Genomic DNA, 17318 nt, shown 5'->3' with positions numbered 1-17318 from the left:
AACTCTGGCTGTGGAACTCTGGTGCCGACCCGCCCCCAAAATCCCAGCTGCTGGACCCGCCGGCAGGGGGCTGGCAGCCAGGACCCATGGTGAGCAGAGTCTCTGGGCAGTTAGGGCTGCAGCTGGGATCCTGGGCATGTAGGGCGGCAGCGGAGCCTAACGGTTAAACTTTTAACCAGTAAAATTTTAATGGTTTAAATGTTTACTTTTTTTTAAAACGTTAATTACATCCCTAGCTCCCACCATTGTTAACCCTGGTGGAGCTGCAGTAGTGTTAGCACAACAATAGGAAATTGCCTGAAATCCTCAGTCAGACACAGCCCCCAAGACCTAGTTTCTAATTTCATGAGTGTTAAATTTGTTTAGAACATCTTTGTAATCCTTCACATACTTGCTATTGTTTCTCCAAATGAGTTTTCAGTTTTTATTAAGAACAAGCAGATGTCCATCTCTAAAAACTGGCTCAAGATGGTTTCATTTAGTTTCCTCACTTTGTTTTTCTGGGACCTAGGAGGATGCTGGCAGCTCCAAAGCATGTCATATACAGCAATTAAATCATATAGTTTTCCTTTTCTTACAGAAAGCCAATGATTGTTTTTTTGCAAAATTGAATTGGTTTTCATATGCAGACACTTAACTTTTTGAAATTCTGTCAAAAACCCCTCAAATCTTCTTAGAGAGTTGGGAATAAGTATGAAGAAATCAATACCTTACACAATTATGGAGAGTCACAACTGACAATACAATTGTAGTAGACATGGAGACAAAAATGGAAAGGCTACTGATATCATGTGTGATGGAAAAGATGGATTATAATCAGCACTACTAACATTCTTGCAATGTAGGTTATCAAAATTTAGTCTGGATACACCATAATCCATTTTAAATGTATACAATACTAATATTTTCTGGGGAAAAACACAATTCACATTCAGACAGAAGATCTAGATCTCTTCCAATTTTAAGGAGTGTGGGAGACACTGCTGACGCAGCACATGGACTCCTGGTCTAACCCCCTATAAAGTATGTCTAATCTTTTTTCTTTTGTATTTCTCAGGTGAATCTCCATGTATTTTTCAATGCATCTTATAAAACTTTTGTTACAACTGAAGTGTTACTTACCCACTTGTGTACTGGCAAACTTCTCTACAGAAAGACTCAGCAGTATGAGTCTCCTCACTGTTATCTTGTGATTGAGCAGTGGGGGATTCTGTGCACAAAAACATTAACCTGGTTGTAAATGCACTTGGAGATTTCTTTTCTATATACATAGAATCAATCTCCATTACTTTAAACTTTTTATATACACAAGTTACAAAAAAAATTAACATTTCATTTTATTGGATCATTTCCTATTTGTGCCCAACCCAACACACAAGACTATCCCCCCACAAAACTGCATGATGTAAATGTGGGGATTGCTCATCCTCATTACAGAACTGCTTCCTCCCCTTTATTTTTGGACATTACTCCCTTACATTAGTAACCACATATCTTCTTCTTCCATGATACGACATTAAATGGGGGTGGGGTTTCTTGGGAAACGTAACGAGAGGCATCCTGTGAGGCTTTTGTTAGTACTGTTCCATAGCAGTGAGTAGTGTAACTCCCATCCTAATCAGATTATCAAGTACCATATTTCACCTCTAAATTCACAGGCTGCCACTGTGCCAGAAAACCAGAGTCCCCAAGTCCCTTCTAAACCTTTAGCTCTGAGTGGTCTGTACTTTGTCAATGCTTTGTTTTTTCTAGAGAGCAAAAGTATGTGGAATGCTACTAGTCTCGTATGGCTGCCTCAGTTAGTTACAGGTATATAAATGGCACAAAAGTGATGCATAAACAGAGCTAGGCAAGTGAAAAGACTGCCATTTTGGTTTTTTAAGGAAACAATTAACACTGAATGTTTATTATTATGATGAAGCTCTTACAACTAGAAGGCGTTAACAGTTTTCCACTAAATTGTTTACAAAGTCATTTTGCAAAAACTGGATAAAATGCCTGGAAAATCTAAAGGTGGAAGTACCCTTACCCGTTGCAGAAGTCAGAAGGATCTGTGTTATGTGCGCCATAGTGATCAAATGGAAGAGGTAGAGGTGATTATAGGCAGAGCTAACAGATGAAGGTTGCAAGTCTACAGTATCCTCCCAATATAAAGATGGGAATGATAACACAGCACCTACCTAGAGTAGAAAAAGATAAAACAGCCAGAAGTATTGGTGAAATACCAGACTCTGTAGTAGTAGTTTCAGGGGTAAACAAACACCACAAACCTGATAACAAGAAAATAAATTAACAATCACTTAGGCTTATTCATTAATCCTCTCTAATGGTGGTATAGTTATTTAGCACTAACCTGTAACATCTGAGACCATGTTTTCAGTTAAATTAGTTTGATGATCTTTTTAGCTCTAAGTCACAAACAAAGTCTACTCACGAGGTGACACAAAAATACCTATTAATTGATTACAAAGAGCAGCAATTGCATGTAGATCTTGTGGCAAATTGCCGGCACTACTTTGATGGGTCTCACGCTTTCTCTTCTTGGGGAGGGTTCAGGGCACCATTTCTCGCCCCTGAACTGGGGTATTAACTGCCCCACTAGTGTCCTAGAGGAGGGGAGTGGAGAGGGAGGGACCCAGGCCCGCCCTCTACTCCAGGTCCCAGCCCAGGGGCCCTAGGGATAGCAGTAAACCGCTTCAACTAGCGGTTTCTTCCCCTGGGCTACTTCCCTCTCCTCTGCCCTTCAGCTTGCGGGGCTTCCTGCCCTACCTCTGCACAAACCAGGTGTCCATTTACCTAGGGTCTTGGTCTTCTTAGCCCACTGGAGCACTTCTCCAAACTCTCCTCTGCTTCCCTCCAAACTGCTCTCTGCTCCAACACCAATCCACTCTGCTTCGACTCCTCCAAACTGCTTTCTGCTCCAACACCAATCCACTCTGCTTCAACTCCTCCCCTTGTCTGATTGAAGCAGGGGGGTTTTATCAGGTGACTGGCTTCAGGTGCTTTAATTAATCTATAGAAAACTTTCTTCCCTCTACAGGGAATAAGGCTCCCTTCTAACACTCTCCTGCTGCCCTCTGGCCATGCTGTATCACAATCTACAATGGTATTCACAGATAATGCATCAGAGGCAAGACACTTAATTGCAAAAACAAAACTGAACATGCTTACCAAAATGTGAAACATATCTACATCTAGAATGGACGGCGTGTCTTCCATTTTTAAGTTTGGCAGAAGAACTACAAGAACAAAAGTTCATTACACATTTGATTAAAAATGTTAATCGCTTTTTTCATTGGAATTACAATGGCAGGTTGAGAGGCCATTTTTTATAGAACCTCTACCATCCTAAAGGGCTCTGACTAGTCAGCTACAAAAGCAATAAAAGCCTCCTCATACCCACTCAGTGTGGGCACATTTTCTGAACTGTGTAACTATCAACCTTTCATAACTGTAGTATCTGAGCACCTCAAACTTTAATGAATTTATTGTCACAATTGTGAGGTGAAATGGTATTATCCCCAGTTTACAGATGGGGAAAGGAGACACACAAGAGACTAGGTGATGGGAAGTCTGGCTAGCAGGGAACTGAACTCAGGTTTCCAGAGTTCCAGATTAGAACTGTAACCACTAGAACATCCTTCTTCTCTAGGCTATATTATTGGTGTTTGCCATTTCCTAAGGAAAGTTTACACAAACATTACTTAAAATCACTGCAGAGACTGGCTAGAAGGAGGTGGAGAAGAAAGAAACAAGAAGAATGTGTTACCTGCTAGGAGACGAATCAGATGTTTCTGAATCAGGCTTTGCGGTGATGTAGTCCTTTGAGCAACTGCAAACTGCACTAATGCTTTCAGGCCACTGTGCTAGAGCACAAGAAGAGAATGTGGGACAGGGGAAAGGGAAATAAATAATTAATGAATCATGATAGTGCTAGAATACCTCCCCCTTCAAGTCCAGTATAACTGAAGAAGTATAAATGAATCAAGTATGAACTTCTATGCAAGAGTTAGGGATGTATGCTACATCAAGACCCATTTTTCGGTTATCAGACCATGTGGAAAGCACAAATATTTAAAAACTCCAGAGATCATGACAGAGAATTTCTTTAGACATTACTACTGTATTTGGTGCCAGCAATTCCAAATGTCCAGTGTTTATTAACATTAATTGCTTCTTGGATTATCCATACCTGCCTATTTTGCAGAGATCCAAATAAAGGTTTGCCCTCATCTTCTAGAAGGTTTTCTTAAAATTAAAACAGAGAAAGTAAGCGGTAAGTCATGGGCTCTTAAAGCAACTACAGTAGTCTGCATATCTGGTCTTCACATATTCCATCCACTTGTGCTAGTCCAATATCAACCTGTTCCCAGTTACAGGGCTGCTATCAAAAGGCAGCATTACTCTGACAAGCAACTCCGTAAAATTGCTGTTGTGAGGTTCCATGTTTATTGTCTCCATGATTTCCACATAAATGTGCTTAGTTTAAAAGTAAAACTAGTTAAAAAAAAAAACACAAAATACCACACATCTTTCAGACCTTGCAAACTTAACAATTCAGATTTTTTTTCTTTTTCAAGTGGTTGCACACACGTTTCATTCAGGTGACTCACAAGCAGTACCATTAGGAGATGGGGCTTGGAGTATATTTAAACAGTGACTGCAATATTGCTTACCTAAAGTTTGCATCAGATCTTGAAGTAGTTATGATTATATAATAATGAGTGAAGTTATGCATGAAGGACCAAGTAGCAGCCCTATAACTATCCAGTATGGGGACTTAGCTTAGAAAAGCTACCAAAGTAGTTTGAGCTCTTGTTGAGCTGGCCTATAGTCTGTGGAGAAGGGCTGTTTGCCTCCCCATACACCGTTATAATACAGAAAATAATCCATCTGGAAACTATCTGTGGTGAAACTGCTTGCTCTCTCATTCTTTCAGCATATGAAACAATGAGCCAAGGAGACAGCCTGAAAGACTTGATCCTCTTCAGATAGAAGGCCAATGCTCACCTTATGTTCAATGTATGCAGATAATCTTCATCCCTATTTGAAAGCAGCTTCAGAACAAAAAAAAAAACCCCCCAGTTTGTCTGGTTCAAATAAGAAGCCAATACTACTATAGTCAAGAAATTTATGATGCAGTCTCAAAGCTAATTCATCTTTAAAAATCAGTCTATATAGGAAGTCCTGCCATCATAGCCTGAACCTCACCCACTCTTCTGTCTGACCTAATGGCAATGAGAGAGTCTGCCTTCTGACAAAGGTGGTGCCATGAACAGGTGGGCAAAGGCACAAATGGAGGACCCATCAAAGCAACTAACACTATGTTAAGGTCCAAAGTGATACCGTATCTTTAATGGGAGGAAAAAGCTGAACAACCATTTCAAAAATCTAGAGACCATGGGATTGGAAAAAACCAATTGCCCCTGAACAGGAGGATGGATTGTTGAGATTGCTGCTAAATTAATTTTGAGGAATTTAACGAAAGACCTGAGGATTTGAGATGTTACAGGTACTCTAAAAACGTATTGAATCTTAGCTTCTACTGGCTGTATTCACTGAGGAACGGACCAGATTGAAAAACACTTCCTGAACTGTTTCTGAGCAGTTCTCCTCCACTTGATCTAACCACTCAACAGCCAAGCTGTGAGGTGCAGCTTGTTGGGATCTGGGTGCAATATCCATCAATGTTGCTTGGAGAGCAGGCCTGGAAGAGGAGGCACAAGCTATAGAAGCTGAATTGAGAGACTCTGAAGATCCAAGAACGAACACTATCTTGAACATGCTGGTGCAGTGAGAACTGATCTTGTTTCAATTTGAGGACAACTTGTGGGATAAGTGGAATGAGGGGAAATGCATAAGTCAGACTCGATCCCCATCTCAGAAGAAAGATACCGGTCAGTAAGCATGGATTGTGACCCACTTGGGAGCAGAATTGATGGCATTTCTTGTTGTCTTTTGTTGCAAATACGATGCCTGCCGGAATACCTCCAACTTGGAAGATGGTCCTGAATACACTGCTCTTGAGGGACCACTCCTGATTCTAGGAGAATCTCCTGTTGAGGTGATCGGCCAACTGATTCTAGGAAGCAGTTATGCAAGTGGCAATGGGAGTAATAGCTTCCTGGATGCGAATGTCCTACAGATTCATAGCTTCTTGACAAAGATGATTGGATTATGCTCCTCCCTATCTGTTTAGGTAGTACACTGCAGTTGTACTGTTGGTATCTGGACCAACAAGTCCTTGATGTGAGAAAGAAAAACACAGCAAAGCTTTGTGAACTGCCTGGAGCTCAGGTACAGGGATATGAAGAGTCACTTTGTGCTCTGTTCAGAATGCTTGTGTTCACAACCCTTCTAAGTGAGCATCCTAACCTATCAAGAGAGGTACTGGTGGCATAACTGTCCTGGATGGAAGTGGAAAGAAAAGGGTACACCCCGGCATAAGTTGTTCTGATACATCCACCACTCTAGGAAACCTAGGATTGCAGGAGGAATTTGGATCAACTTGTCCAAGGGAATATCTGTTCAGTCGATCCTTACGTAAGGGAAGATGTGAATTCCCTTTCTCCTCAATAGTCCATCATCATCACCCTGCACTTGGTGAACACAGTCACGGCTGACAACAGGCCAAAGGGAAGTACTGTATATTAATAGTGTTGGCCCTTTACTACAAACATCAGACTTTCAGTGACTTAGCAGTACTGCCACATGCAAGTAGGTTCCCTGGAGATCAAGGGCAGAAAACCCAGTCATTGCAATCTAAGGAAGGTATGACTTATGCTAAGGAAATCATACGAAATCTTACATACATGATGTACTTGTTGAGATTTCAAGGGTCTCAGAGCCCGCTTGGACTTGGGGATCAGCAAGAATTGAGACTAACACTCTTTTCCCTAGTGCTGAAGGGAAACTTCTATGGCCCTTAGAGTGAGCAGGTGTGAGCTTCTTGAAAGAGCACTGACTTGTGAGATGGGTCACTGAAAAGGGACGGGGTAGGAGGATGGAAAAGGGGTGTGGAGAAGAATTGGATACAATATTTTAGTTTCCCAATGCTTAGGACAGATTTGTCCATTGTTATGGTTTCCCAAGCACTGAAGAAATGGGACAATATGTCCCCATATGAGGGGAGGGAGGAGAGAATAGGAAGATCACTGACACCTGTATTGCTGTTCTCAAAGAAGCAGTCAAATGGGCTGCTTCCCCACAGCTGACTGAGGACAAGCTGGAGTTGGAGTGCCTCTTTCTCTCTGATTTATGCTTCCTTCTAAAAAAAATCATGCTGCCTTGGTGCGTATAAATGCTACCTATAATACTGATGCTGATATTGTTGCAGGAGTCTGTACTGATGCATTTTGGAGGCTGCGGTATAGAACCTCCAAGAACAAAGGGTAGCACAAGAGTCTAAATGACTGTCAAGTTTCATCAGTTTTATCTGAACACAAGAACGTATCAAATAGGAGGTCTTCTATGGCAGTGGTTCTCAACCTTTCCAGACTACCATACCCTTTTCAAGAGTCTGATTTGTCTTGCATATTCCCAAGTTTCACCTCATTTAAAAACTACTTGCTTACAAAATCAGAGATAAAAAAACAGAGAAGTGTCACAGCACACTATTACTGAAAAATTGCCCACTTTCTCATTTTTACCATATAATTATAAATGAATTTTAGTCTAAATATTGTACTTACATTTCAGTGTATAGTATATAGAGCAGTATACACAAGTCATTGTCTGTATGAAATTTTAGTTTGTACCGACTTTGCTAGTGCTTTTATGTAGCCTGTTGTAAAACTAGGCAACTAGCTAGATGAGTTGATATACTCCCTGGAAGACCTCTGCATACCCCCAGGAGTACATGTATCCCTGTTTAAGAAGCACTACTCTATGGTTTGCTGGACGTCAGAGTCAATGGCCAGAAGAGACCACCATATCATCTAGTCTGACCTCATATATAACAGTCACCAAAACCACTCAGGAGTTGCACACTAAACCCAACAACAGAAATGGACACTGTCCGAGGCTATGCCCAAGTTTTGTACCCAGAGATTCATAGATATCAAGGTCAGAAGGGACCATTATGATCATCTAGTCCGACCCCCTGAACAATGCAGGCCACCAAATCTCACCCACCCACTCCTGCGATAAACCTCTCACCTATGTCTGAGCTACTGAAGTCCTCAAATCATGGTTTAAAGACTTCAAGGAGCAGAGAATCCTCCAGAAAGCGACCCGTGCCCCATGCTACAGAGGAAGGAGAAAAACCTCCAGGGCCTCTTCCAGGAAAATTCCTTCCCAACCCCAAATATGGAAGAAAATTCCTTCCTGACCCCAAATATGGCGATCAGCTGAACCCTGAGCATATGGGCAAGATTCACCAGCCAGATACCCAGGAAAGAATTCTCTGTAGTAACTCAGATCCCACCCCATCTAACATCCCATCACAGGCCATTGGGCCTATTTACCATGAATATGTAAAGATCAATTAATTGCCAAAATCATATTATCCTATCATACCATCTCTTCCATAAACTTATCGAGTTTAATCTTAAAGCCAGATAGATCTTTTGCCCCCGCTACTTCCCTTGGAAGACTATTCCAAAACTTCACTCCTCTGATGTTAGAAACCTTCGTCTAATTTCAAGTCTAAACTTCCGGATGACCAGTTTATATCCATTTGTTCTTGTGTCCACATTGGTACTGAGCTTAAATAATTCCTCTCCCTCCCTGGTATTTATCCCTCTGATATATTTATAGAAAGCAATCATATCTCCCCTCAACCTTCTTTCGGTTAGGCTAAACAAGCCAAGCTCCTTGAGTCTCCTTTCATAAGACAGGTTTTCCATTCCTCGGATCATCCTAGTATCCCTTCTCTGTACCTGTTCCAGTTTGAATTCATCCTTCTTAAACATGGGAGACCAGAACTGCACACAATATTCCAGGTGAAGTCTCACCAGTGCCTTGTATAACCGTACTAAAACCTCCTTATCTCTACTGGAAATACCTTGCCTAATGCATCCCAAGACCGCATTAGCTTTTTTCACGGCCATATCACATTGGCGGCTCATAGTCATCCTGTGATCAACCAATACTCCAAGGTCCTTTTCCTCCTCTGTTACTTCTAATTGATGCGTCCCTAGCTTATAACTAAAATTCTTGTTATTAATCCCTAAATGCATGACCTTACACTTCTCACTATTAAATTTCATCCTATTACTATTACTCCAGTTTACAAGGTCATCCAGATCTTCCTGTGTGATATCCCGGTCTCTCTCTAAATTGGCAATACGTCCCAGCTTTGTAACGTATGCAAACTTTATTAGCACACTCCCACTTTTTGTGCCAAGGTCAGTAATAAAAAGATTAAATAAGAATGGTCCCAAAACCGATCCCTGAGGAACTCCACTGGTAACCTCCCTCCAGCCTGACAGTTCACCTTTCAGTAGGACCCGCTGTAGTCTCCCTGTTAACCAATTCCTTATCCACCTTTCAATTTTCATATTGATCCCCATCTTATCCAATTTAACTAATAATTCCCCATGTGGCACGGTATCAAATGCCTTACTGAAATCTAGGTAAATTAGAGCCACTGTGTTTCCTTTGTCTAAAAAAAATCTGTTACTTTCTCAAAGAAGGAGATCAGGTTGGTTTGGCACGATCTACCTTTTGTAAAACCATGTTGTATTTTGTCCCATTTACCGTTGACCTCAATGTCCTTAACTACTTTCTCCTTCAAAATTTTTTCCAAGACCTTGCACACTACAGATGTCAAACTAACAGGCCTGTAGTTACCCAGATCACTTTTTTTCCTTTCTTAAAAATAGGAACTATGTTAGCAATTCTCCAATCATATGGTACAACCCCTGAGTTTACAAATACATTAAAAATTCTTGCTAATGGGCTTGCAATTTCATGTGCCCATTCCTTTAATATTCTTGGATATAGATTATCTGGGCCCCCCAATTTAGTCCCATTAAGCTGTTTGAGTTTCGCTTCTACCTCAGATATGGTAATATCCATCTCCATATCCTCATTCCCATTTGTCATGCTACCATTCTCCCTAAGATCCTCATTAGCCTTAGTAAAGATTGAGGCAAAGTATCTGTTTAGATACTGGGCCATGCCTAGATTATCCTTAACCTCACTCCATCCTCAGTGTTTAGCGGTCCCACTTCTTCCTGCTTTGTTTTCTTCTTATTTATATGGCTATAGAACCTTTTACTATTGGTTTTAATTCCCTTTGCAAGGTCCAACTCTACTTAACTTTTAGCCTCTCTCACTTGTCCCCACATGTTCTGACCTCAATAAGGTAGCTTTCCTTGCTGATCCCTCCCATCTTCCACTCCCTGTATACTTTCTGCTTTTTCTTAATCACCTCTCTGAGATGCTTCCTCATCCAGCTTGGTCTACAACTCCTGCCTATGAATTTTTTCCCCTTTCTTGGAATGCAGGCTTCCGATAGCTTCTGCAGCTTTGACTTAAAGTAATCCCAGGCCTCCTCTGCCTTTAGATCCATGAGGCTGTCCTCAGTGTTATTGCAGAGGCCATCACTCTAGAACAGTGGTTTTCAATCTCTGGTCCACCAACCCCTGGGGGTCCACAGATTGTGTCTAAGATTTACAAAGGGGTCTGCATCTCCATTTGAAATTTTTTAGGGATCCGCAAATGAAAAAAGGTTGAAAACCACTGCTCTGGAAGTGTCTACCGCATCAAGTGTGGACTGGATCAATGTCTAGGTCACCATACAACCTTTTGCCTAGAAAGCCTTATATTCCTCCCTTGCATCTTCTGGTAGTCTGTCAATAAACTTGGACATTATGTCCTGGTTTAGAAAGTTGTATTTCGCTATCCGCATCTGGAGAGAGGTGGTGAAATAAATGTTTCTCCCAAACAAATCAATTCTCTTGGTCTCTTTTCTGGGGGGAAATTAATTTACATCTCCCTTGACATGATCTCCAATTGGCAGATGTAACTACCAGGGAGTTTGGGGCAGGATAGGAATAAAAGTACTCAAAGCCTTGCATGGATAAATGATACCATATCCCAGTTCATTTAGCTAAGGAGGCTGGTGTGTGCCATAAGGTTTAGGAGAGCTTCATAATTTGGGAGGACTATCCTGGAGAATGTCCAAAAAGCTTGTGAATGTTCTCTTGCACAAGCTCACCTTGAGTGCCTAAAGTCACTGCCATTCTCCTCAGCAGTTCTTGATAAGGCTTAAAAATTCCTGGGAACTGGAGTCAGGGATCACTGCGTCATCAGATGATGAGAAAGATGGGATGGATCCTCTTGTAGAAGAGCTGGCTGCTCCTCCGGTGGTTCCTCTGCAGCACTGGCTGCTCAGAGGGAATGGTGTCTCTGCGTGCTTCCAACTTAGGTGGTTCTGGAAGCTGCTCTGTCAAACTTTCTGGGAACCTTCCTCGCAATTGGGCAGGTGATTGAGACCTGGGGGATTTCAAAATACCCCAGCGATTCCAAAAAGGCCACTGAGGGAGAGCACATGTCATAGGTGTCCAGTAGGTACCAGGCCACAACGATGTGTCCCACTCTCAGTGGTTTCAGAGTAGCAGCCGTGTTAGTCTGTATTCGCAAAAAGAAAAAAGGAGTACTTGTGGCACCTTAGAGACTAACCAATTTATTTGAGCATAAGCTTTCATGAGCTACAGCTCACTTCACCGATGCTCTCCTTTGGGAGGTGACCAAGTGCACCTAAGAGGGGTTGGCAAAGTACTGGAGGATTCTGAAACAGACTTCGAGGAGCCAGAGTATCCAGTGGGCATCAGGAGGTGCAAAGCCTGATGTAGTGACTATCTGTAGCCCATTGTGAAGAGGCCAACCTCAGTACTGAGGCAGGGAAGGTAGATAGGACTGCAAAAGCGTTCTGAGGTGTTGAAGTGCCATAAATTGGTGCTGGGAAAGATCTTATAATCAGGGCCGAAGCACAGGCTATGGTCGGTATCAACTCAGCTGAACATTCAAGCATAAAGCCACAGACGCCAAGCCAGGTAGCATAACTGATACCAAGGTCAAAGACTGTACTGGTGCCAATGCTAAAGATGGTACCGGGGCAGAGACTTTGCCACATTTCTTAGCTAATACTAACACTGGCTCTGCTTGCACTGGAGCGGAAGAGCCAGATGGGCCTGGGACAGCAGAAGGTGCTGCCAGTGCAGTGGACTCCTGCACCATAGGAGAGTCCAGGATGAAGAGGCAGAGCAAGTCTTTTACTGCTTCATAAACTTGCGGGGCCACTGGTACCAATAATATTGGCGCTGAAACTGTGTCCTCACTGGTACTGTACTCAATGGCTATCCACCAGCACATGGTAACAGACTGGTCAGGATGGTACCAATATCTTCCTGCCGCAGTACTTGAGGCGTGGGCTGATGAGCCAGTCTGAGTGCCTGAAGACCCTTCACGACCTTCCAAGTCCTTTTCTGAAGAGGAGAAGCCTTTTTTTTTAAACTTTGAGTGGCTCCAGTCTGTCTTATGGGTCCTCTTTGAGGGAGGTCATGGAGAGGACTGACTCCTCTTTCCCTGGAGAGAGGGGTCTGAGTCCAGGGGTCTGTCCGAGGCCACTGCAGCCACGGTAATGGACTGCATGTGTGCAGTAGGACATTCACTCAAGGGCCCTGGGGCCAAAGCAGGTCTCATCACCTGCTGCACAAGATGGGGTTTGAGGCACAAATCTCTGAAAATCTGTATTCTTTTCATCAAAGAATAGCAGATACTACACCTCTCCTTCATATGACAATGCTGAGGCACAAAATGCAGTGTGTGTGTGTGTGTGTGTGTGTGTGTGTGTGTCTTGGGGGTCACTATTCAAGATAGACATTCCACATGATGGGCAATACTTAAAGACCCAGCAAGCACTGATGCCACCAGTGCCTTGCACCAGAAGATAACTATTAAAATAACTAAATAAAATAAAATAAGACGAAACCTAACTACTGGTCACTAACTGCTGATTAACTATTTACAGGTACAATAGTGAGCTAAACTTGCTGACTATGCAGAATTAAAAACTATATGGGGAGTTCTAGCTCTGGTTACTGGTGATGAGAAGGAACTGAGGGGATTCAGGGTGATGGCTACTCTTATATAGCCTTCGGAGAGGCCACAAGTATGTGCAAGGCACACATGCGGCTGACACAATATCTGCAGAAAATTCTCTGGCTCCAGCATGCACTTAGCTGCGTGGAATACATGTGTGCAATCACTCATTGAAAATGCATGTTATGACTAGGTTCAAAAATAGCGTATGTCCCAAGAAACCAAGTAGACAATTTTATTTTACAACTGCATGGAGGCCTGCAGTAGTTTCCCTGTGGTCTACTGCTGGATGTTCCCACACACAGTGATCTTCAGGGATTTATGAGAAGGAGGAGAGAGAGCTTTCAGAAAGATTGTACAAATTTATATCTGCTTTGCCTGATCATCCATCTGGTTTTCTCACTTTACTCCATAGCCTGTTCTACTGCTAACACCTGTGAACAACTAACACTGCACTTTATTTCTCCGTTGACAAGTAACATGCTTCCTCCTATATGGAGTGTGTCAGCCCACTATCCTATTTTGGAGATCAGCTGAATGCAACATGCACAGTAGTTAAGAAGGCACATTAATTCTAACCCAGTTGCGGGGCTCCCAGTGCTTCACATTCAAAATGCTGTTGCTCCACTATATATCTATACAAAACTGAATTTGCATCTTGCCAGCTATGTTCAGGCAAAATGGCACATTCAACTAAATACGTTTACGTGGGATTATAGCTATGCAAACAGTGCTAACAGATGAAGTGAGGCTGAAAGCTAAACAACAAATACATTAGCTAAGCAATGCAATACTTTTTAATGGTACAGATTATTTCATCTTTGTAAAAACAGATCTTTCTCCAGGGAGAAATTAGAAATCATTTTTTAAAATCGCTACAAGGCACCCTCTTAGCATCTTTGCCAGAGAGCAGTGTCAAGGTAAGTCAAGTCAAGTTCACACTGCTTCTACCAATTCTGAGAAAGTTCCATTGGGACGAACACTGAGGAAGTAATGAAAAATACCACACAATCCATTCAGGGATAATTAAGGGGCATTTTCTGCAACCTTACTCAAAAACTGGTCCAATGAAGAGTCCTCGGGATTTCCCCGTCGTTTCAATGTAATTAGGCATCTCTGTCATCCCCACATTTTCTTTAAATTATAAAGGCAACCATCATGAAATTCTTCCTTTCGGCAAAATCGAGGTGAAGAGCACTCAACCTCATTTTTAATTCTGAGACATTTTGCTAAGGACGACAAGAGACTATACAGCTTAATGAACCCTGTTGGACAGCTGTCACATAGCACAGGTCTACACAGTAATCAGGAGGCACAATTGTAGCATGTGCACGCAATATCTGAGCTAGCTTTGATTCAGCTCGCTTGCTAAAAATAGCAGTGTAGCTGTAGCAGCACGGGGGATGGCACAGGCTAGCCACCAATGTACATACACAGAGTTGTGGGCGGGATTGTACTCTGGCAGATCACCTTAGACGTTTATCATGACTGGCACTCCAGCTCTCACATTTGAATAAACCTTTATCCAAACTAAAACATCTCAATTTCAAATTAAATGTAATAAGAGGAAATGTTCAGAGTCACGAGAAAGAGGAAACATCTACTTTACCTATACATTGGATAGTAAAAGCACACGTGCTCCAAGTCATCAGAGGAATGCGAGGATCAGCCTCATTGGGAGCAATTTTTAATCCAACTCTGTAAACAGTGGTGGCAAAGAAAACCAGCATCTCCTTAATACTGTTTGAGTATTTGGCTCTGTGAAGGAAAGGCAAGGTCAACTTCAGCTGGTGAACTAGTAACAGTGTTTGCAACTTAAAGGTCAGTGGCTAACAAGGTCATTAATAAGAAGATAAACGGTTCCTTGCGAAAGAACTCCTGAACACCAAGACCATTTATCTGCAGTAAGAGAAACAAGGAAGAGACTGTATCCATAAATCCATAAAACAAGTGCTAATGCATCGTGGAGAACCAGTACAGATTCTTGCACTTTGGTTGTCTCCTTGGTATACACGTGCATTGGTTTAGTGACCTCAACAAGCAAATGTTTGAGAACTGAGAAGGGTGAGAGCTAATAAGCTGGGGGCAAATTTGGGAAAATATAGGCCTCAGTATGCATGGCATACTATACCCCCCATGTTCAGGAAAAGAGCACCAACAACTATTTTATTACAAAAAGTGATAAATTGGGGAAATGAACTTACACTGTGGGGAAAGAGAAACTTAATTGTCACATTGAAAACATATCTCCTCTCATCCATCTCTCATAAAGGACTAGCAATGGGAGACAGTATTTCAAACCTAAAATTAAATTGAATAATTCTGCAATTTTGCTAAAAGAAAGGAGCTCCTTAAAGTTTGTACCTGCTTATTCCTTAAAAGGGACAACTCTGATCAGAAAAGTGACTATGCAAAACCAGCACAATCTTAATGAACAGATCTGCTTTGTGTGTGTTTGAAGTATACGTGCCAATTCCTGCTCAACTGACACAGCTATGACACAATGATCTGGACTCTATTCTGGCTCACACATCAATATCAGAATGTTTAACTAAGTTCCAAACAGAATATTTCTTCCTGAAGATGATGCCTGAGCCGGACAAAGAACCCAATTTAGCTTTTTGACCAGAATGCATTTGCTGCAGCAGCAGTTGGGGAAAAAAGCTTTTATTTGTGCTTGAAGCAATTCTGATATGGAACAACATAACAGAAGTAAAGAGCTACTGATGCAATTTTTTACATTTTTCAGAGTATAACCACACTAAGCGTGGATAGCAGAGATAACAGAAGGGGTGAAGAACTACCACCCTATTCAGCATGCTGTGGGCAGTAGAAGTATAGTGGGCAGGTTAGCTGGAGCAGTATCTGGAGGAGACGGAAAAGACCATGGCATACTGTAAAGAGATCCAAAGCCAAAGGATCTGTCTATTCAATCTCTCTATCCCAAGGGGCAATTTTCTTTTCCGTACAATATTAGACATCCCAATCCTATTCCCCACAGTAAATCTGTAACAAACAACTTAATCAACGAAGTACTTTAAAAACATTAATTCTTACAAAACAGAGAAACATGATGCCTGAGGAAACTAAGGCACAGAGTGGTTAAATGCACATGGAGTCAGCGGCAAAGCTCCAGTTACAAGTCAGGAAGTTCTTGGCTCCCAGTTCTGTGCTCAGAACAAACACACATCTTTTTTTAGTAAAAAGATTGAAGGCAAGTTCCAAAATCTTGACACACATCTAGATCATTTTAAAAAACACAGAACATACAACTTTCAGATTCCTCCAGCAAAATACAAACTATTGGCAACACTTACGAAGGCTGAACTCCAAAACTAAGGATGGAATGGAATTCTGAAGTAAAGTCTCCCATTCCTTTGCTGATTAAAGATGGAGTATTTTGCTTCTCTCCTTCCAGAAAAAAAAAAAAATTAGATCACATTAAACACAACTGCGGTAACATACACAGACTTCCCTTTTCTTGTAAATTGCTTTTGAAATTGTAACAGACCACTGCTTTCTCACCAGCTAATCTGTGTTCTAATCCACCTCCCTAAATAGCATTTTCTTCTGTTCTCAGAAATTTGGGACACAAAAGCAGTGCTTGGCTGGTAAGCAGACAGTGAGAGAAACAGCCAAAGAGAATTGTCCTGCTAAGTATGGGTCCCTGGAATGTGTCAATATTCTATATAACTAAGCATATTGATGCTTTCCTGCAATATTCATAGATAGATTTATTTTTGGTCTTTTATTTTAAAATTCCCTTCTTCATTTTTATAGAATTCTCAATAAAATATTTTAATCCAAAAAAGCCTAATAGGGTCTTTGTGCTGTGTTCGGCTGGTCCTGCCAAGTGCATGTTTTATGGTCTTCCAAGGGGTCAGGGAAAGGAGTTATTAAATTCCTGGAAATGTCATAAGCATAAATATCTGGAAATGTCAGAAGCTTAGAAAAGGCTATGACTTTGCTTCTCAAACATATGGCACTATAAAGCTAGTGATATCCATTATGGGCACATGGATCAGTGTACGATCTAAGGGGTATCAGGTCTTTTTACATAAATCAAAAGGCTCTAGGGCAATGCAGATTCCTGGTGTCTCCCGGACACCAAGACTTGTTGACACCATAGTCAGAGTTTCCAGAGTTACTGTACAGGCATTATACATTTTTCCTTCGCTTTGGGTAGTGACGATCTTTAGTTCCAATGAGTTAATGTTCTTATTTACAGTAACAGAGTAATAAGTGTGAAGTTCTATGTATAAGGAGAC

General features: G+C 41.7%; 1 protein-coding gene across 2 annotated transcripts in view; it reads right to left on the bottom strand.

Annotated features, from left to right (window-relative positions):
• Window positions 1–17318, bottom strand: part of UBR1 (ubiquitin protein ligase E3 component n-recognin 1) — a 137154-nt gene that overhangs the window by 19212 nt on the left and 100624 nt on the right. For both annotated transcript variants that reach the window (XM_074955630.1, XM_074955631.1), the window contains exons 34-40: window positions 16368–16461; window positions 14660–14808; window positions 4193–4248; window positions 3770–3866; window positions 3172–3239; window positions 2030–2180; window positions 1123–1210 (exon numbers count right to left, since the gene is read on the bottom strand). In XM_074955630.1, the coding sequence (XP_074811731.1) occupies window positions 1123–1210; window positions 2030–2180; window positions 3172–3239; window positions 3770–3866; window positions 4193–4248; window positions 14660–14808; window positions 16368–16461 (703 nt within the window). The remainder of the gene's footprint in view (window positions 1–1122; window positions 1211–2029; window positions 2181–3171; window positions 3240–3769; window positions 3867–4192; window positions 4249–14659; window positions 14809–16367; window positions 16462–17318) is intronic.

The sequence above is a fragment of the Natator depressus genome, chromosome 6 (assembly GCF_965152275.1).
Source record: "Natator depressus isolate rNatDep1 chromosome 6, rNatDep2.hap1, whole genome shotgun sequence".
In the NCBI taxonomy this organism is placed as follows: domain Eukaryota; kingdom Metazoa; phylum Chordata; order Testudines; family Cheloniidae; genus Natator; species Natator depressus.
Note: the sequence above shows the minus strand (reverse complement) of the source record. Positions and strands in the feature narration are given on the sequence as shown.